The sequence below is a fragment of the Podospora pseudocomata genome, chromosome 7 (assembly GCF_035222375.1).
Source record: "Podospora pseudocomata strain CBS 415.72m chromosome 7, whole genome shotgun sequence".
Lineage (NCBI taxonomy): Eukaryota > Fungi > Ascomycota > Sordariomycetes > Sordariales > Podosporaceae > Podospora > Podospora pseudocomata.
In genome coordinates, this window is record NC_085891.1 from 3792194 (window position 1) to 3811585 (window position 19392).

Sequence of the window (19392 nt, forward strand, 5' to 3'; positions counted from 1 at the left end):
CTCCCCTTTTCTCATTTGCCCCCCTCCGAAACGTTTCGTATCCACAGAGTCCACATTCAACGTCAACACGAACCACAGCTTAATTCAACGCAGCAGTCAGTCGCAAGCAAAGCCCAGGTTGTCAAAATTGCTACTGTAGCAGTGACATATCAGGATTTTTTTTTGGGAATTTTTTTACAGGTTGGATTTCGGTGTTGTGGAAACTGCAACTGTGACACCCACCATTTGTTTTTTTTTCTTTTCTTTTCTTTTGTTTTACTTGTGCTATGCAATGTACGAGGCGACATCCAACTCAGCGGAGTGTGCTGTTCTAGACAATCAACTTCATGGTTCCCTCATCAAACCCCACGTTCATCGCCCTCTTGCTGAGAAGTGGACTCGCCGGCCCAATCTTTTCCCATTCGTGAGCATCCAGGCAGGCCTGTCTCGAAGCAAGTACGGCGGGTCTCGTTCTCGCCACCGCTTTGTCTTCGTAGCCGTCAAGTGCAACCCTCATGTCTGTCGGGGATCCATCGAGGTGGGGGATGACAGTGTCGACAAACTCTTTGACGTCAATGATGGCGTGGTTGGCGCCTTCTCCTCTGTCTGTTTATTGTCAGCTAGGGTGGATGAGATAGGGGTGGGAAGAGCAACATACACATGGCCATCGGGTGAAGAGCATCTCCCATCAGGACAACCTTGCCAGTCGTCCGAAGGTCCTTTGGGGGAGGCCAGTCGTACAAGTCCAGGCATTTCACCTCGGTCGTCTGCTCAGGGATTGTCATGGCGAGGGACCGGAACGGCTCGGCCCATGTTGACGCAAAAGCCTTGATCAACTTGATGCTGTCAAGATTCGTCTCTGGATATGTGATCGGGGCGGCAGAGTTGAAGAAATTGTCCCGAACAGGCCATGAGACGACAATCTGGCAGGTGTAGGTGTCCCTGCCTGTGCCGTTTCCAGGGGCATCGAGTGCTTTGGTACCTGTTGTTAGCTTTGTGTGACACCACTCTCAGGGTCAAAAAAAAAGGGGCACTCACTGCTAAAGTAAACAAACGTATCATTCTCTGACGCGGCTCCCTGGAGGAAATACGGATCGAGCTTTCTCAGCGGCTCGATCTCTCCAGGCGTGCACTCAACCTTGACACCCATCAACCGGACCGGAATCTTGAACTTTTCGCTGTCGGGGAACAGCACCTGTCTCAGCCGTGAACTCCCGCCATCACAAGCAACAACCAAACTTCCCTCCTCCGACACTGTCCCATCCTCAAAATGAACTCTCACCGAACCGTCCTGCTCATCCGTTTCGAACTTGCCGGTAGCGCCCTTTCCGAATTGGATATCCAACCCAGTGGCCAGTAACCGTCGAAACTTATCCCTGCTCACTCTGATACGCTGAGACTCATCCGCGTTTGGGGTGGAGGCCTTCAGCTCACCAGTGCTGAGGTCGTAAAAGGGAAACGTCGAAGGCCGCCCTTCTTCCACGGCGGACCGGTCGACATAGGCCTCTGGGAGACGGGAGACAAGATCGTCAGGAAGAAGAGACCGGACAGCGGGCAGTGACCAATGAAGGGTGAGGCCCCAGCCGAGACCGCGGGTGTCCAAGTCCGAGTCGCGCTCGTAGAGGCGGAAGGGGATGGACGACTTGCGGAGGTGCTGGGCCAGGAGGAGGCCGCTTATCCCCGAGCCCACGATCAGGATGGGTTTCTGGTTGGTGCTGTCCATGTTTGCTCTGGTTGGTGGCTTTCGATAACAATCTCGCCGTCCCTTGGAAGGAAACTAATAACTGCTATGTTCGTGTTCCTCCCTTGCCTTGATATCTCCCCACGAAATGATATGCCAATATTCCCAAGTGGTCAACCTGGCGTTATCATCATTCCCGTAGATCCGGTATCCTAGCACAGACTGGCGCGTGTGTGTGCAGCGTGGTGATGGCCCAATATTCAACTGTGCTATCTGTGAAGGTGGTGGTCATTGGACCCTGGAGTGGTGCCATGGGTGTCAAGGGTTCTGGTGTTGTACTGGAATGGAATGCTTGGAAAGGGCGCAGGATTGATCCCCCCGCCGGGCCTTTCCGACCCATGGTTGCTCCTCCCCCACGATGCGACGCTGATGAGATTCAGTTGGACTAGCCGTGGGGACGAGGGGACTAAACACACCCCTGGCCTTGTCCTGCGTGAATCCATGTCCAATTATCTTTTTCGGACTCGCCCCGATGCGTGGAGCTAGCAGCCAACACGCGCATTTTGCTGATAAACGATACGAAAAATCGACAGGTTTTCTGCAATGAAAGTACAGAAGCTGCAGATAGAGGCCCCCATCTCCAATCAGGTCTGCAGTTGCATTGCAGTGACCAACATGAATCAGCTAGCAGCCCTTCGTGGTTGCACGGAACCGAACTGCTGGGATCGAGATCCGTCTTTTCTTGCTGTCGTTTGTTCTTGCTTGAGACCCCTCTCTCTTTCTTTTTTCTTCTTCTTTTTGTTGCTTTTTCTTTTCGTTACCTCATGTTGGTGATGTGATAATTCTTGCGGGGGAAGAAGCTGGGCTGGGACATCAATGGTATGATGTGGAAATCCTATGGTTTGATATCACACGATGTCGATGGTTTGTGGAAAAAAGATGAAAACGCACGAAGCGAAGTTTGTTGAGCTACTGACGCCTCTGCCGGCGCCTGGAGTGAGGTGGTGGCAGCCCTAGTTTAGATGCCGCTCTCCCGAGGAGCGTTTTTAGCTGGGCACGGCTAAAAATGCTTGACCAACCTCCGTTGTCGGTGATTTCTCTGGTTTCCATGACTGCAACATCAGAAATTTCCATGCTACTACCTATTGTACATCTCATCAACCCGTTACATACTTCAAACTTGGTTGTTCCTTGGCCTTTTACAGTAGCTATATGCTTGACCGGGCTTTATCAGGAGAATCCTCCCCAGCTCTCAACCACGGGCAACCCGGTGATTATTCTACTTTTCAGATACTGGTAGCCTCTGTCCGCTCGGACCCTTCCCTCCGAGGTGGCTACTAGAACGGCTAGAACACAGCTCTAGCGACCCCTGTGGCTGATCCCGCGACGTACCCACTCAGTAAAGGAAACGTCAGCAAGCCACCCCCGGAAAGCTCCCCCGGTCGCTGCCCTACAGTCAAATATTGACCGAGGTGACACTGTGCTCGATGCCTGCAGACATTGCTCCGTCAGGCCATTCCTGCTCAAGAAATTGTCAGGTTGCAGCTTTCTCTCGATTTGGCCGGGCCAGAAGCCCAAGAGGGTGTCCAGTTGTTCCTCTGCGATTACCAGGGTCTTTTCCAGAAGTTCTCGAGACCGGAGTGTGGCAGGGGCAGTCAGGTCTTTGGACATATTGAGCAAAATCCTGGCTTTCGTGGGCAACCTACGGAGTACATACCTCGGTGAATCCCCGTCCTTGCTTACCTCGGCCACCAAAATTCCCGGTTCCAGTCCGCTCCGTTCCACCTCCTCTCCCAACAGCTTCCGGTTGCGGCACCGCGAGCCGGTTTCCAGTGTATTGCTCCCGCGCAGGCCGCGGCAAACCAGGTGCATGAACCGGGACGGCATTCAAGAACTTCCCTCTGAAACAACCCTTCCCTGATGATAGGTACTTTGTGTATGCGCATAATTCGCCCACCGGGGGTGCCCTGCCTTCCAATGCAGACAACGCACAAAGTGAGACGCCACAACAAGCCCATCGCCAATCTTTGGGCACAGTCATCAGAACGGTTTAGCTCCACGTCTGGACTATGTGCGAGCTGAATAGGTAGGTAGACAAACTACGAATACGATGAGTAGAATTGGACTTGGGAAAGATGGGAAAGTTTGCGAGTGAGTGACCCCCACGCTCAATACCTTACTGATAGCAGCAGCGAAAGCCGGTATTTATTGGTGGTAATCTCGGCCATCATCTTTGGAGGATTGCAGACACCTGGATGTGTGGCTTGCGGGGAAATCGCTAGCTAGAATCACATTCTGATCGAGATGATGTTGACACCCAAGACACCTACCTCGAAATATGCAATGCTTCTCAACTGTCACACCGAGAAACAGAGCTTGCAGGCGGTGTGTCGAGTGTATGCACTTTGTTATCATCCAAAGGTGAAGACGTTCCTTTAAACTCAGGAGGCTGACCAGTACCAAAACAGCCCACGGCATCATTGTGGCACATACACACACATCACTCTCTTGGATTTTTGTGTCTCTGATGCATATGTGAGGCGTGAATTATTAGTGTCGAACGGGGATGTCCCCTCGCTCTTGGTCCCTCTTTATCGGGACCTGTTTCCGAGAAAGGGGGGTTGTTGTGCCGCAAGGTCTTTTGGTATGCATCGTTTCCATTGACTCTGTGCCCTCTGAACTACCGAAAGGGTGGTCTCAAGTTGTATCCAGCCTGAGCTTGACGGACCTGGTGGTTCCAACGGTCATTGAAAAATGCTCGACATAATGGCATTGGTGTGAGGTATCCGAATATACATCTCCATTTCCCCTAATCAACCCAACATCGTCCCAACTCCATGAAAGCACGAAGAGCACATGTTCTTCATATTGGAACACCGGAGCCAATTTACTGTGTGGTCTGATGCTAGGCTCTCAGTTGCAGCAGGCCCTTCCTTCAGAAATTTGCATCTTGCTCGCTCAACTTGCTCAACTGCCTAGTTTCGGAGATTGCCTCGTCAATCTTTGCCATGATCCAAGACTTGTTTGTATCCTGTGATAAATTGGCCGCAAGATCTTGTAGGTCCGATAGTATTGGGATGATCCGCTTCTCGGCGTGCTCTCTAAAGCTCTGTTCGATCTCAAAGTCTTCAATAACGGGCTGATAACCTGCAACATGAGAGGGTCAGTCTCCATCGAGGGAATCAGTGTGGGGACAGTACATACTCGGCGGCGGGATGTTGTAGTTTGGGTCTTCAGGAAAGAGAATATTCCACAGAGTCTGCCACGTCATTGTTTCTGATGCCATGTGCTCCTTGAGACTCCAGGCCTGCTCAAAGCCCACTCCATCTTCAAAACTAAACTGGCGCTCTGAAACTACCTGGCACATTTCTTCTGGCGGTAACTGTGCATGTGTCTCAAGCAATCCCCGACTGGTAAAAAAGACGTGACATCTTGGACAGCGGTGCTCCTGAGAGTGCATCTGTAACACATGGTCGCTATTGTAGAGCTGTCAGCCTTTGGTGGGTAATGTGGCAATCATACCTAGCAACAATACTTACACAACTAGCCTGATACTATTGAATCCGTCAATAGCACAGAATTGGTAATCTCTGATATTGAACCTATGAGGATTTCGCTTTCGAAAGGGGCATGCGTAGAACACGGTCGTTCCAACTCCGTGAAGCTGGTCACCCTCCCTGCCAGGTTCCGGCATGCCGACATGTACGCGAGGGTTCACGAGTTTCGGACTATCTTTATGCCTTGAAGTAGTCATTCTCGGCTCGTGGTATGAAACAGGGTGTTCGGAATGAGGATTGAAGGCGGTAATATTTGAGACTGATGGCCCCGCCAGAGCAGTGGATGTTGCCTCGGGGTCATTATCGTCCCTTGGAGAAGTTGCCTGTGGGCTTGGTGCAGAAGTTTGATAGGCTCTATCACTTGTTAGTCGTCCAAGAGTGTACAGGGGGCATGTTGAGGTTTTTCATACGGAGCAGCAGAAAGTTGTCCCCCTTTGTACTTGCTGATATTCCATTTGGCCCTCCCGAGACGATGAACATATTGTCGACGACTGTTCGGGTTAGCAAGTACGCTGAAGATTTGATGAATTATCTACCTTGCTTACCTAGCCTTGAAGTTGAACTCTCTTTCCATGTATTTCTTTGTGGCATCAATCGTCGATGTTCGGTACTTGGCGACTATCTGGTCTTTGAATTCCTCCCACCGAGACTCGGGGATTCTATCTGTATGACCCCGTTCTTCCCTAAAAAGATCATTGGGTCGAGACATATATGATGGGCATGGAAGTCCAAAGCTACAGCAGTGGTGAAATAACAATCAAGAGCTCAACGTGATGGATGGTATTTTGCGGAATTTGGTGATCAGTGTGGCTGCATGCTCCGTTCTTCCATTCGTCAAGAGGGCCCCGCTCCAAATGGAATTTGCCAAGAGGAATTGTCAGCAACACCAAATTACATGTCCGCGTCATCAGTCCCCTGCTGTGTGACCTGACGAAGGTCCGAATCTTGCAGTACACCAATTAAATCTTCCGTGGATTCATCACATGACTGGCACTCTGTGGATTAAAAGCTCGACTGCCCCGCTCCCGTGGAATTTGGCTTGAATTTCCATTTCCCTTCTGATCAAATTCCACGAAATTCCAATTTCCATCCCGCATCCAAATGTCGAATCACGAGAGCACCAATGACGACGTCGAGGCTCAGGGAACACAGTTGTCAAGAATTCTTGTTACCAAGAAGGCAGTGGTAGCTGTTTATGGTCTTGTTCTCTCTATCGACCTGGTGTTGTCAGCGTTGCAAGAGCAACTGCCCAGTCCTCATGCTTATAAGCTGGGACGATCTGTGTAGGTCTTGACAACCATTGCCATGTCTTTGTCCTCACCTTGGAATTCCATGCACTATCCTAACAACACATTGGCCGGTAGCCTCATCGCTGTCTGGCTTATCAACACCATCATCTCGTTCCTGCTCGGCAAGGAATACCTCAAACAGTGAGATTTAATCCGTACATCCTACATGCAATGCGTGATGCTGACTTGGTCGTTCATAGGAACGCCGGCAACATCACAGTGACATTCATTGTGGTTGCTCTGTTTTTGAACACCGTTCTTTCAACAGTAATTGACGGTGTTAGTATTATAATGGCAGCTTTCCTTGCTGGGTATGTGTGCCCTGAGATGTTGAGAGGGCTCGCTGAACGGGCTGCAATGATTGGAACATGAGCTACGGACAAGGTGTGAGAGCTTCACATCAATTCCCTATGTTACACGCATGCATTTTTGACAGCCATCTCTTCTTCTCTTGAGCTTCTCACATAACGAATAGCATGAATTACCACATTCTATATAAGAAACTGTCTCTACGCCCCCCCAGCCTGCTTCTATTTTTGAGCCTGTCTGACTCTATTTAATCGTCTATTAACCTATCTCGTGCTTTTGATTCTCCATGCCTATTCATGTCTACACCCTCGCCAACGCTCCCTTGAATATCTCCACAAACCTCCACACATCCTCAAACCGGCAATACATCGGCACCGGAGCCACTCTAATCACATCCGGCTTCCTCGCATCGCAGACAACCCCCTCCTCCGCCAACACTTTACTCACACCCTCCAATATCCCCTCCCTCAGCATCAAACTCAACTGAGTCCCCCTCTCGAGCGGGTCCCCCGGCGTGATGATCCTAAAAGCCTGCTCCTCCCCCTTCCTCCCAACCCCCTCTCTGATCAGCCCCTCCAGCAAGTATTCCAGATACCCCGTCAACACCACCGCCTTACCCCTCAACCTCTCCATATACCTCTCCCCCACCGACTCAAACACCCCCAACGCAGCACTCACACTCGCCAGGTCAATCGCACTCGGGTTGCTCAACTGCCAGCCGCTCGCCCCTTTGCTAGGCTTGAACTCCTTCTCCATCAGAAACCTAACCGACTTGTCCGCTCCATACCAACCCTCCAACCTGTCCAGGTTTCTGGAATGGTGTTTTTGGTGAAGGAACAAGCCGGCTGTCGATCCCGGTCCGGCGTTGATGTACTTGTAGGTGCACCACACCGCGAAATCGACGTTCCAGTCGTGGAGGCAGAGTGGGACGTTGCCGGCCGCGTGGGCGAGGTCCCAGCCTACGCAGGGGATGCCGAGGGAGTGGGCGTGGGCGGTGATGGTTTTGATGTCGAGGAGCTGGCCGGTGTAGTACTGGATTCCAGGGAGGAGGACAAGAGCGGTGGAGGGGGCGTGCTCGGTTATGGTGGCGAGGATGGATTCGGTGGTGAGGTAGAGGTCGGGGGTGGGTTGGATTTCGATGAGGGAGGTGGAGGGGGAGAGGTTGTGGTGGCGGATTTGGGATTGGATGGCGTACTTTGTGGGGTTAGAAGTCCGGAAAAGGGAAGAATGGGAGGGAGGAGACATACCCAGTCTGAAGGGAAGGGTTTCCACTCGATGATGACTTTGTGTCTTTCTGCTGTTGGCTTGTAGAAGGAGGCCATCATGAGGTGGAGGTTGGCGGTGAGGGTGTTCATGTAGATGATCTCTTCTGGCACAGCAGCACCAACGAGGTCGACCGATTTCCTGGCACAAGACTCGGCCAGGTCTTGCCAGCTGGACAGAGGCGAGTTTTCGAGGGTTGAAAAGTGACCGTTGACACCGATGCTGGCCCATGTTTCTAACTGTGACTCAAGGGCTCTTCTCACAGCTTTTGGCTGAGCGCCGAGGGAGTTCCCAACAAAGTAGATGCTCTTTTCATCTTCACTGTCGTTTTCCCCTACGAGGTTGTTAGAGTCTGCTGGTTCAAGCACACAGGGCGCAACACATACCGGGACTGACCCCATTCAGAGCCTTCTTCTTCAACGAAGTCCTCGTGGGAATATTGAATTCTTCTCTGAGATGGCCAAGCTTGTCTTGCTGATCAAGACTTTGAGCGTATTCAAGAGTTCCCGCTTCAGCTGGAAATGAGGGCTTCTGGCCGCTCCGGAAGGCTGCTGTGAGAGAATCCATTGTGCCGCTGTTGACACAGAACTACAAGACTGAAACTGAAAGGGAAGATATTGTATCGACTTCCATGAGGCCATATCGCACTCCCCCTTTCTATCCCTTGTATCACTTTATACAAGTCCACAAACCGTTTTCGGAGGCCACGTGCCGTGTCACCAGTTCCATGCTCCCGGGTCAGAGTGGGCCCCAGACGGGTTTCCGCGATCCGTCTTCCGCACATTTCCGCCTTCCGCACTTCCGCAGCTCCACCATACAAACGGACGATGACGCCGATTAGGGGTCCCAAAAACAGCAATTACAGGGTTGAAAATTACAGAGAATCCAAGCTGACCAACTCCAGGACCTGTTTTGCAGAATCTTGGTTGGGGTAACCACATGCTGCAATCGGGCAAAGCCCATCACAAAACGTTCATCTCAATGCATCAATCCGACCCTTGTTTGCACACCTGCACGGACTCTTGTCTATTGAATATTGAACTGTGCCTTACTCCTTACCACCGACTCGACTCGACTGGATTCCCGGCCCGTGTTGTATTCGTCAAACAAAAGATCTGCCAAGACAACATCGGACGGCGGCTTACACCTCCTACCTGCACAGCATTCTGCACCTGTACGCACACCGGCCCTGCCATCTTGTTATCAAACAGAAAAAAACGCCGCTAATCTGTGCTCGGAAGGACGGACGGAGCTAAAGGCATCATACAGGTAAAACGTCACCATGATCTCGGATCATCTGGTTCGGCCCAGCTTCTGTTTGTCTGCCCAAGCCCAGTGCCAACTGCCAAAGCCGTTGTTGACCGCTGACCCCCTTGCTGATTGATGGGGCATCTTATCGAGCCCCCGTTTCTATTTCTTCTTTACCGAGATGTTCCCCCTACTCCTGACCCTTTGCCACCCATCTCATCTTCCGCGCTCACCTGAATCTTGACTACCGCTTCTGGATTTTGTCTCACTTCATCCAGTCTTCCGCTCTCACCATGTCACCCTGCGAGCCAGTGCCTGCCACCAAGGCTAGTCACAGTGATGTTTCTCGCGTCCTATCAGACGACTTTGGTGTCACATCCAATGCTTTCCTTCCAGAACAACAACCTCTCTCGAGGCTTCCAGATCAATACTATGCCCCCTGGGAAACCATTGTCTCTTCTCTTTCCTCCCATATTCAACAACAGACTCTCCGCCAGGAGGTAGACAGATTGCCAATCCTATCAACAGACCGCCTGGCCTCAGAAGCCGAATGGAGACGAGCCTATGTTGTCTTGGGCTTCCTCACACATGCCTACGTCTGGGGAGGTGACGTTGCTTCCGAGGTCGGTATTTTACTTGAACCAGCACCACCTTACTTTGAACTGACACGACTCACAGATCCTCCCCCCACCCATAACTGTCCCTCTCCTCTCCGTTTCCAGACACCTCTCTCTTCCCCCAGTAGCCACCTATGCCGCGGTCAACCTCTGGAACTTTTCTTCGGTATCTCCAACATCCGACCTCGCTGACCTCGACTCCCTCACCGCACTCCACACCTTCACCGGCACTCAAGATGAGTCCTGGTTCTACATGGTCAGCGTCGCCATGGAGGCCCGAGGCGGTCCCATCATCCCCGTCATGCTCTCCGCCCTATCTGCCCTCCAACACCACGACCTTCCCGCCGCCACCGAGGCCATCAACGAAATCACCTCCTGCATCCACAAACTGGGGATATTGCTCGACAGGATGGACGAAAGGTGCGACCCAGAAGTGTTTTACCATCAGATCCGTCCTTTCCTAGCAGGCAGCAAGAACATGGCCGGGGCCGGGCTGCCAAACGGCGTGTTCTATGACGAGGGACAAGACGGCAAGGGAGAATGGAGACAGTACCGAGGAGGAAGCAACGGCCAAAGCTCGCTCATCCAGCTATTTGACCTCGTGCTGGGAGTTGAGCACGTCGCACAGGGTAATGCGAGCCCGGACTCGTACTCGCGGGAGAAGAAGATGGAGAGTTTCCACAGGGAGGTCAGAGGGTACATGCCGGAGCCGCACAGGAGGCTTCTTGAGTTTGTGGAGGGGCGGTACCCAGGAGGATTGAGGAAAGGTGTGGAGGATTTGTTGGTGACACCGAGCACAGAGGGAAACGACGGTGAGAGAAGGGAGTTGAGGGAGGCGTTCACGACGGCGACCAAGGCGCTGGCTGAGTTTAGGAATAAGCACTTGCAGATTGTGACGCGATATATCGTAATCCCGTCGAGGAAGGAGAACAAGGCCAAGGGAAGTAACTTGGCGACGGCGTCATCGAGGCTGGCGGGGGATGATGATAAGAAGCTGACGGGGACAGGGGGGACTGCACTATTGCCGTTCCTGAAGCAATCACGGGATGAAACGTTTCGCGCGGGGGATTTTTCGCGATGAAAGCCATGTCATGGCATGTCATGTCATGTCATGAAAAAAAGGAGGGAACTTTGCTGTAAGATAGCGGGGCTTGTGATATGCGGCGGGCGGCTGATGAATGTGTGTCTCGACAAATAGAAGATGATGTTCTTGAACAAGTTCAAATGCAGAACTTGTCTCGGCAATAAACAACCCACATCCGCGGGGTCGGGTCTCCGGTTTTTGCGGCGGGCGGCCCCCAAAGTTCCCCCCAGTTCCTTACTGCGGTAGGGCGCCGTGCAAAGTTCCTTTGATTACCCGCTTTGCTGCACATCATGTTGGAACTTTTGGGGTGTGTCTCGGCCAATCACAGCCCACGATGGCTTCGCATTCGCAAGCACCACTGCCAAATATCCCACTTGCTCTGATCATGTTGCAGTAGATCTGCTACGTAGCATTGCCATCTCACTACCGATGGATGATGGATGGCATATCCCTACTTTACCTACTTGATCAATACAGATAGACATCTCCTCATTCTCATCCTTGCTGCCGTTGTCTTTTCCCTCCGCTAGATACCTCTTCTCTTTTCTTCTTATTCCCTTTTTCTTTCTTTCTATTATATATACACTTTATACAACCACATCACCATGTCATCAACAACAACAACACCAGAAACCAAGACCGTCCTGGTGATAGGCGCAACAGGCAAGCAAGGTCGGGCTTTCATCCGCTCCTTGCTCTTCCCTTCGGCAGCGTCAACACCATCATCACCCACAACGACAACCTTCCCTAGATCCCAAGCTGAAAACTGGCGCATCCTCGCCCTCACTCGAGACGCCTCTGCCCCACCAGCCCAGGCGCTCCTCGAAGAAGCCAAACAACACAATGCCACGTCCAAGATCACGCTTGTAGAAGCCTGCCTCAACACACCTTCCACCCTCCGGACAGTGTTTGAATCCCACCCCAACATCTACTCCGTCTTCGTCGTGCTCGCCTACCCTGGACTTGGCACACCATCAACGGCCCAAAAGGAGAAAGCCCAGGGGACCCTGATTGCAGATCTAGCAGTGGAGTTTGGGGTCAACATTTTGGTGTACAGCAGCGCGATCCCCATCGGTCCAGATCCCAGCCATGGGATCGACGAGTCGAGGAAGCAGAAGAGAGAGGTGGAGTACTACATTGAGGACTTGGGGAAGAAGAACCCCGGGCTGAAATGGATCGTGATACGGCCGGGGTTCTTTTACGAGAACCTGGAGGGCATGTTTGGGGCGATTGGGGCGACGATGTATAGGGATGGGTTGAAGAAGGAGACGACGCTTCCGATGGTTGCGTCGGGGGATTTGGGGAGGGTGGTTGCTGGGTTACTACAGGTACGCGGTTTTGTTTGGTTGCTCTTGATGGCCCGCGTGTTTGAAATGGTTTGAGTAAACAAACAAGATGCTGACAACGCGTAAACAGAACCCAGAGCCATACTTCAACCAGTTTCTCTGCGTGACGTCTGGCCCGATGACGATGAGAGAGGTGCTTGAGGCTCATAAACGGGCGACGGGGAAGCCGATGCCTGCTGCCCCGGGATTTGTGGGTTGGATCCTGCTCAAGATCAACAAGGGAGCGCAGGATCTGGTCAAGGAGGCTGAAATCAACCATGCCAACAGGATGAGCGGGAAGTTGCCGACTTTTGAAGAGGAGGTTGAGCGGGCCAAGAGTGTTTGTGAGCTGCAGACATATGAGCAGTGGAAGAGGGCTCTGGCGAGCGGTGAGAGTGGGGGAGACGAGATGTCGAGGAGGGTAAGCATGAGCAGCTGGAACAACTTGTCGTTGATGAAGCTGTTGACAGGGCGGTCGTAGATCCTGACACAGGATTCCCGAGGGGTTTCCTTCGACTTCACGGTGACAAGCTGGCGCTGGGGGTGGTTCTTTGATTATCAACAAACCGGACGAGTGGGTTTGACTGTGGACGACCACATGCATTTCATATGTGTATATAGAAGCCAGTAGATATCTAGGTAAATGGGCAAACAAGGTCTTCTTTTTGATTGCTTCAACGTGCGTCTCTTGATGACTCTACTCTCGCTATATAACTCTGCCTGTTGACCCTTCTGCCGTTCTTGGGGCGTTGCTTTCGTCCTTCTTACCACTGCTCGTAGGCCAAGTTGTCCCGGTGTTATTGTGGTGTCACTGACGAAGGGGTCTCCCTGTCGTTGCAGGGAGCACAGCGGCCCAGCCCGCACAGACCCACATTCACCCGTCGCGTCGTGAAAGGTGGGGGTTTTTGTGTTAGAGGACTTACAGCGTATCGACCTGCTGGGAGAGCAGTTGGAGCACTGTTGACGATTTCACCTTCTGGTGGTCTGTGCTCTCCCACTCAAGTATATATGCCTGCCCATTTTCCCAGCTTCATGCTGCACTGCTTCCTTTCCCTCTCCATCCACCGAGAAGATTCCTTTGCATACACATGCAAAGCACCACGACCATCTTCTCGAAGTAACACCGCTCGTTAGCTTCAGCTACACTCGACCTGTCACCTTTTTACAAGCAAAGAGTCGTACATTTAAAAGGTAAGTCGATTCCCTGCCGTCACCATTTCCCACCACAACGCGACCGATACTGCCTGCCCTTCTTCATCACCTCGGGCCCGACATGATCCCTCTCTCCATCATCCATCCTCCTCCTCTTCTCTTCTTCCTCACATCCTACACCTCTCCCCACCGACATCTCGAGATCGCAAGGTTGAGGTTCAAAAGTCGCACCGGTGCCAAGGCGCGAGTCAACGTCTGGCGCAGCCCTGCCCCACCAACCCCGCCAACATCTTCACATGCGAAGTCGCGTCACCCTGGTTCATTGTTTTGGTGTTTGTCAAGCCAACTCTGAAACTTCTCACGATTTCTCGCGATCCCCACCATCATCATCAACACTATCATCACAATATTCGATATCTTTCTACACAGATCTACTGAACAACAATCATGTACAGATGCCGCTACAACAAAACACGTTTGTTGTGGTGCCCAATCCTGTCACTTTCCAGCAAACGCTCGCTATGGACGGTCCGGAGTCCAAACCTCCAATGACCACCAAGCAAGCTCAGAAGGCCTATCGGGAAGCCAATAGGCTGCCCAAAATGACGAAAGCCGAAAGGCTACGTCGGGAACAGGCCGAGCGAGAGCGCGAGCGGAAGGAGGAGGAGAAACTGAAGGCCTCGAAGAGAGCCAAAGTTCTCCGTGACAGGAAGAAGGAGAGGGAGTTGGAGCTGGTGGAAGAGAGGAAGCGGCAGGGTTTACCTCTCGTTCGCGTGAGGCCGAGCCAGGCCACCCTCTCGACCTTTTTCAAGGGCAACGGGGTTTCGCGAAAGCGAGACTCTGACGCCTACCAAGCTGATCGGCCGGCGATGATGGAGGTAGAAAACAAGGAAAATCTGACTCCTGTTGGAAGCCCTTCCGAGTCGGCCTCGATCAAGAGACAGCGTTTGGGGAAGACTCAAAGCCAGCAAGATTTCTTGCAGCGCGACGAGCCTGCAGCAGCTTTCCTGCACCCATCCAACTCTCCGGAGGAGCTTCTTGAGGCTCTTATCGATGACTTTCCGACTGCCTCCCAGGCGGCTCGGGAGTTGGAAGAGCCGCGGGTGGAGACCACGGAGCCGTCACCGGTTCGCAGAGGTCCACCAGCATTCATGAAGTCCTCTCCTTTGCACCGATCGGTGTTGAAGCAGGCCCTTGCGAGCAGCCAGAAAAATCTGGCACCGCCGCTAGACGCCCTGCCAGACCCGGCCGTCGATGACGACGCCGGGTATGTTCGTCCTATCACTTCCCAAGATTTGGTGTTCTCGAGTCAGGAGGTTTGGGATCCTGAATTCGAGGACGATGAGCCGATCTTGGTGCAAGATGGACAGAAACAACCAGACGTCGTCAGCGACCCTATCAATGACAATTCCCAGCGTGTGCCCACGGGGAGGGTTTCATTGCCCAACCGGGCGATGGCTGATCAGATCAGTTCGGAACCGGTTGGGGAACCGTCCGCGCGAGTTGAAAGACAGACAGAAGATACGCTGGACGGTTTTACGTACAGTCAGTTCTTCACGTCGTCCTTCAACTCTGCGGACGAGGAGGTTGGGCAACCCCAGCCTCTCAACCCGCCACCTTGCGAGCCAGAATCTCCCAAGCGGTCTCGGTCACCCCAACGGCTCTTTGGATCCAGCGGGAACGGGATCGCTATCCTTACGGCTAGGGCTGCAGAGCTCCAAGCCGAGAAGGAAGCGGAGGAAGAACGGCGAAAGCAGGCGGCGCTGGAGCGCGAGCGGCAGCGGCATCTTCAGAACTTCATGGAGCGTTCGAGGGAGGAGGAGCGGCTGTTTGCTCAGCAGGCGGCTGCTACCACCGAACTCTTCACGTCACAGCACGGCGGGACGCGAAATGGGGATAGCATGGCACCGCTGAGCCAAGAGTCGGACTACGGGCCTGACTGGACGCTCGATAACATCGAGCTGATGGACAGCTTGGTGGTTCCGGTGGAGGATGGGTCGCAAGACTCCGATGAATATGGACCGGCTTGGACGCTCGATAACGTCGAGTTGTTGGAGGCCCAGGTCCGCGGTAACGCTTAGGCGACGACTCTAGTGTTTTGTACGAATTTCTTTTTTGGATATTTGGACGATTCATGATGATGGGCGTTGTCTACGGCGCAGCGTTATAGGTTCTTCATTGGATTGTCTTCGACTCTTGGGCTATGTCATTCTTTTGGATGATATCCCGGACAACGGCATGCTTTTTTGGGGGTTGTTTTGTACGATATTAGGTGTTGTTTTGGGGTGCTTGTACGATATTAGGTGTTGTTTGGGGTGTGTAAGATAGGTGGGAGGGCGGCGAAGACGGACTCTGGACCTCCACGTGGTGCCGCCTGGGAACCTGGTCTTCGTTCGCGATTGGCCCGAGCCAGCACAGAGAAACGCAAAAACTCTAGATAGGTTGGAGGTGATATGGGACAGGGGAGGTGGAAGATGGAAGATGGAAGATGGGAGGAAGGAAATGGGTGATGGTTCATCTGTCATGGTGAGGGTTAGGGTTCTACCCGGCCATATCAACACAAGACAGCGCAGTGGCAAGGCCTCTTGGGAACACGAGAATGGCGCCGTGAACAACACGTATGTACGTATGGATGGCAATAGGAATCTACTAAACTTGATATCTCTTAGGGATTGCCTCACACTCTGCCGCAATGTGTCACGATGTCACTCGCTGTGGGGACTTCCGTGAAGGCCGGGTTTATGGTCGCCCTGTGTGCCCAAGAGCTTGTAACGATTGGGCAGGAATTTGAGATGCAGGCCGACGCAGGTGCGGCAAAGCTTGCCCGCGTGCCCGTGTTCCCCCTGTCGCCATGTTGGAGTCCCTCCCTCCCGAGGTGAGGCCTGAGATTTCAGCACATCCAGGTTCCATGAGCCAGCGCCCAGAGGATAATGCAGTCATCAGCCCCGACGAGAGGAGGCCACCAAACGTGCAGTCTCCCACATGCATGATGTCGCCCTGGATTTCTTCCCCAGCTTCTGCCGTTTGCTCCATCTGCCCTGCATCTCTCTCCAACCTGCGCCCCCGCCCTTCTTTTTGCTGATGCTCTTCTGCACTGACCTGAACACACACCCCTGTCGCTTCCACCTACCTAGACTGTCCGGCTGAGTGGCCCGAGGCGGCACAGCTTTTGCTTGTGTCTCATCTCATCTTCAACGACACCTCGTCCCCTTCACCGTACGTCGCGTCGCCTCAACATCCAGCAAAAACAGCACAGTAACATGACGAGGCACCACCGTCACTACCGTGAAGGCGGCCGAGATCAAGAGCCCTACGAATACGGCTGGGATCCCATCTCTATCCCTGGCGCCGCTCTCCCCCCAGTCCCAGTGGACATCCCCATCCCCGCCCCCGCCCCCTCACCACCAGGTTCCCTCGTCTCATTCACCCCACCTCATCGTGACCACGCCGATCACTCCGACAGCAGGAGCAGGAGCAGGAGCAGGAGCAAGAGCAAGAGCAGCAGGAGGAGAGGATTCTCGCCAACACCTTCCACCACCCCTCCCAATCCGCGCCCAGTATCGCGCCGATCCGTGACTGGCAGGTCCATGATTGGAATGCCGACTGCAGCTACCGTCATCGGCTCTGGATACCGGGAAAAGGGCTGGGATTATGATGAAGTAGACACCCCAAGGACACCCCGTCAGCGACACAGGGATTTTGAAAAAGGTGGTTATTTTGAAGACAGGGGCACGGCAAATCTGAAGTCGAGGTGGGACAGGACATCACAACTGCACTCTGCTGTCTTGATACCACCGCCGTCGTCGGGATATCGCCATGCCAGGTCCAGATCTCTTTCCATATCACGAACCTCACCATCAAGCAGCGTCAGTTCCTCCCCTGAGTTCTTTGGGATAGGGGGTTTTCCTCCCATCAGGACAAGTGAGCATCGCCATCGCAAGGACAACAAACACCACAACCACCATGCCCCGTCAAAAAAGCACCACCCTCGCTCGTCACAACCACAACCTTGGTATCAGCATGATGTCGCCAGTCATTCCTCTCCCCGCGTTGCCCTTGCAGAAGCAGGTTGGCCTCTGACAACTTCGCGGCCTGTGTCACGGTCACCGCCGACTCACGAGCCGTACGTGCAAGAGTATTCTCGGTATGGACATCATGGCAGCGCTGGGCAGAACGGGAGTCGAGAGTATCGCCCCCAACATTTCGGCGGATACGTTGCCGTTGATAATCTCCATCATTTCCCTGAAAAAAACGACCTCCGGATGGGCCTTCAACGGATGGGTCTCGCGAGCACATCCGCCTTGACCGAACCCAACACAAACCGCACCAGACGTAAAGTGACGGGGACTGCAAGGAAAAGAAGCGAATCTTCCAGTCGCGTGGCGGAGACTGATGACGGTGTCCGTGAACGACTCCCACCAACCGGGTAAGTTATTCCCTGTTGGTTTTTGTTCATAAACCGGTCACTAACATTCATGCTCCAAGACAACAATACAAAGAGGTCCACTGCCTTATTCTCACCTGGTCCTTTCATGACCTCCGAGCAGAGGATTACATGGCCCCGCCAGCAGCTGATTACATCTCCCTCGAAGACGAGAGCGAGCGCTTGATCAAAACCCTCAAGAACTACGGCTGGCAAGTCTCTGAGCACCATATCGACATGAACCGGCCCGTCGAAAGCACCACCGCCAGACTCAACAAGTTCTGTCAGCTGGCCTCAGACGATGTCTTGTTGGTGGTGTACTACCACGGCCATGGTTCCCTTGACGAGGACAATGAACTTGTCTTTAGCAGCCACGACCACCCGGAAAACTCCGAGTGGGCCAAGAAAGCAGCTGCTGACTTGTACTCTGAGCTGCTATCTCGCCAGAACGGAGGACACGGGCAGAACAAGGCGGCATTTGAAGCCTTGATGAAGAAGTAGTACGTTCCCTTGATTCACCTGCTGTTGCTTGTCAGTGTCGCTAACAATCACACCTTTTCACAGCGAGCGCTACCGCCCTATATCGCACCTCCCCTGGTCCACCCTCCGCCAACCCCTCCTCACCTGCCCCTCGGACGTCCTCTTCATCCTAGACTGCTGCGCCGCCGGCGGAGCCAACCTCCCTTCCTCTTCCATCCCCCAGTCCAACACCTACACCAAACACCTCTTTGCCGCCTGCGGCTTCGAGTCCTCGACGTCCGACGACATGACCGCAACCTTGTGCAACATCCTAGATGACAACGCTGCGCAGGGCGCCAACAAGACTGTTCTGACGACAAAGAGACTGCATCAATTGATAGAGGAAAGCCTCCAAAAGAAGAACAACGGGGTGGGGACCAGCCAGCCGATTTTCAAACAGCTGCTGCCGTTGGATCCGGAAAGGAAGATACACTTGCCTAATCTGGGGAACCACCCGAAGGGGAGAGGGAGACGGAGCAGGAGGGGGAGTCAGAGCCATGCGAATATGAAGATGGTGGCGGTGAATAGGAGGGGGAGCGAGGAGAGTATGAATGGGATGATGGTTCATGGGGTTCATCATGGGATGGGGATGGTGAGGAGGGAGGGGAGCGTGAGGGGTTATGTTCTTGCTTGAAGAAACATGGGCTTCAAAGATTCAGCGTGGATGGAGTAAGGGCAAGATTGTGTTTGAATACTTTGTATTTGTGCGACCTTTGGGATTTTGGGTAGCAGGAAATCTTCCGGCGCGTTTATCAGCATTATTCGGTTGCATGGGAAGGGAAGGGGCATGTTCAGCTTTTGGTCTTTGTCTTTTGCGGAAGTGCAATCCAGCGCCGGCGCCAGGCATCGCGCGGGAAAGGACGGGTTCTGTATAGGTAGCTTTCCTTGTCTGTTAGTATAAGCCAATGTGATGGTAGCATAGCATATCTTTTTTTCTTTGCTTGAA

At 53.1% G+C, this 19392-nt stretch overlaps 9 protein-coding genes across 9 annotated transcripts; 6 read left to right on the forward strand and 3 right to left on the reverse strand.

The window, feature by feature from the left end:
- Window positions 1–140: 140 nt before the first annotated feature.
- Window positions 141–2646, reverse strand: QC762_700780 (uncharacterized protein). Its single transcript, XM_062892943.1, has 3 exons — window positions 1018–2646; window positions 638–952; window positions 141–585 (listed from the first exon to the last, which is right to left on the reverse strand). Exons 1-3 carry the CDS (start codon window positions 1700–1702, stop codon window positions 311–313), a joined length of 1275 nt encoding a protein of 424 aa, XP_062739967.1. The 5' UTR covers window positions 1703–2646; the 3' UTR covers window positions 141–310.
- A 1225-nt stretch (window positions 2647–3871) lies between these two features.
- QC762_700775 (uncharacterized protein) lies at window positions 3872–6051 on the reverse strand. Its single transcript, XM_062892942.1, has 4 exons — window positions 5763–6051; window positions 5200–5708; window positions 4865–5136; window positions 3872–4807 (listed from the first exon to the last, which is right to left on the reverse strand). Exons 1-2 carry the CDS (start codon window positions 5924–5926, stop codon window positions 5582–5584), a joined length of 291 nt encoding a protein of 96 aa, XP_062739968.1. The 5' UTR covers window positions 5927–6051; the 3' UTR covers window positions 3872–4807; window positions 4865–5136; window positions 5200–5581.
- Window positions 6052–6279: 228 nt separating this feature from the next.
- Window positions 6280–7028, forward strand: QC762_700772 (uncharacterized protein). The gene is made up of 3 exons (XM_062892941.1): window positions 6280–6500; window positions 6582–6647; window positions 6707–7028. The coding sequence occupies exons 1-3, from the start codon at window positions 6319–6321 to the stop codon at window positions 6876–6878; spliced, it is 420 nt and encodes a 139-aa protein (XP_062739969.1). The 5' UTR covers window positions 6280–6318; the 3' UTR covers window positions 6879–7028.
- An 87-nt stretch (window positions 7029–7115) lies between these two features.
- BNA5_1 (Kynureninase (L-kynurenine hydrolase)) lies at window positions 7116–8958 on the reverse strand (the record flags this gene model as incomplete). The annotated part of the gene is made up of 3 exons (XM_062892940.1): window positions 8465–8958; window positions 8063–8412; window positions 7116–8009 (listed from the first exon to the last, which is right to left on the reverse strand). Exons 1-3 carry the CDS (start codon window positions 8643–8645, stop codon window positions 7116–7118), a joined length of 1425 nt encoding a protein of 474 aa, XP_062739970.1. The 5' UTR covers window positions 8646–8958.
- QC762_0115810 (uncharacterized protein) lies at window positions 8778–9446 on the forward strand (the record flags this gene model as incomplete). Its single annotated transcript, XM_062884353.1, has 2 exons — window positions 8778–9252; window positions 9415–9446. The coding sequence occupies exons 1-2, from the start codon at window positions 9018–9020 to the stop codon at window positions 9444–9446; spliced, it is 267 nt and encodes an 88-aa protein (XP_062739971.1). The 5' UTR covers window positions 8778–9017.
- A 173-nt stretch (window positions 9447–9619) lies between these two features.
- Window positions 9620–11024, forward strand: QC762_700760 (uncharacterized protein; the record flags this gene model as incomplete). Its single annotated transcript, XM_062892939.1, has 2 exons — window positions 9620–9949; window positions 10005–11024. 2 exons carry the CDS (start codon window positions 9620–9622, stop codon window positions 11022–11024), a joined length of 1350 nt encoding a protein of 449 aa, XP_062739972.1.
- Window positions 11025–11632: 608 nt separating this feature from the next.
- QC762_700755 (uncharacterized protein) lies at window positions 11633–13030 on the forward strand (the record flags this gene model as incomplete). Its single annotated transcript, XM_062892938.1, has 2 exons — window positions 11633–12355; window positions 12444–13030. The coding sequence occupies 2 exons, from the start codon at window positions 11633–11635 to the stop codon at window positions 12831–12833; spliced, it is 1113 nt and encodes a 370-aa protein (XP_062739973.1). The 3' UTR covers window positions 12834–13030.
- Window positions 13031–13800: 770 nt separating this feature from the next.
- On the forward strand, window positions 13801–15585 carry QC762_700750 (uncharacterized protein; the record flags this gene model as incomplete). Its single annotated transcript, XM_062892937.1, has 1 exon — window positions 13801–15585. The coding sequence occupies one exon, from the start codon at window positions 13801–13803 to the stop codon at window positions 15583–15585; it is 1785 nt and encodes a 594-aa protein (XP_062739974.1).
- Window positions 15586–16555: 970 nt separating this feature from the next.
- On the forward strand, window positions 16556–19370 carry QC762_700740 (uncharacterized protein). Its single transcript, XM_062892936.1, has 3 exons — window positions 16556–17930; window positions 17990–18427; window positions 18492–19370. Exons 1-3 carry the CDS (start codon window positions 16765–16767, stop codon window positions 19078–19080), a joined length of 2193 nt encoding a protein of 730 aa, XP_062739975.1. The 5' UTR covers window positions 16556–16764; the 3' UTR covers window positions 19081–19370.
- The last annotated feature ends 22 nt before the right edge of the window (window positions 19371–19392 follow it).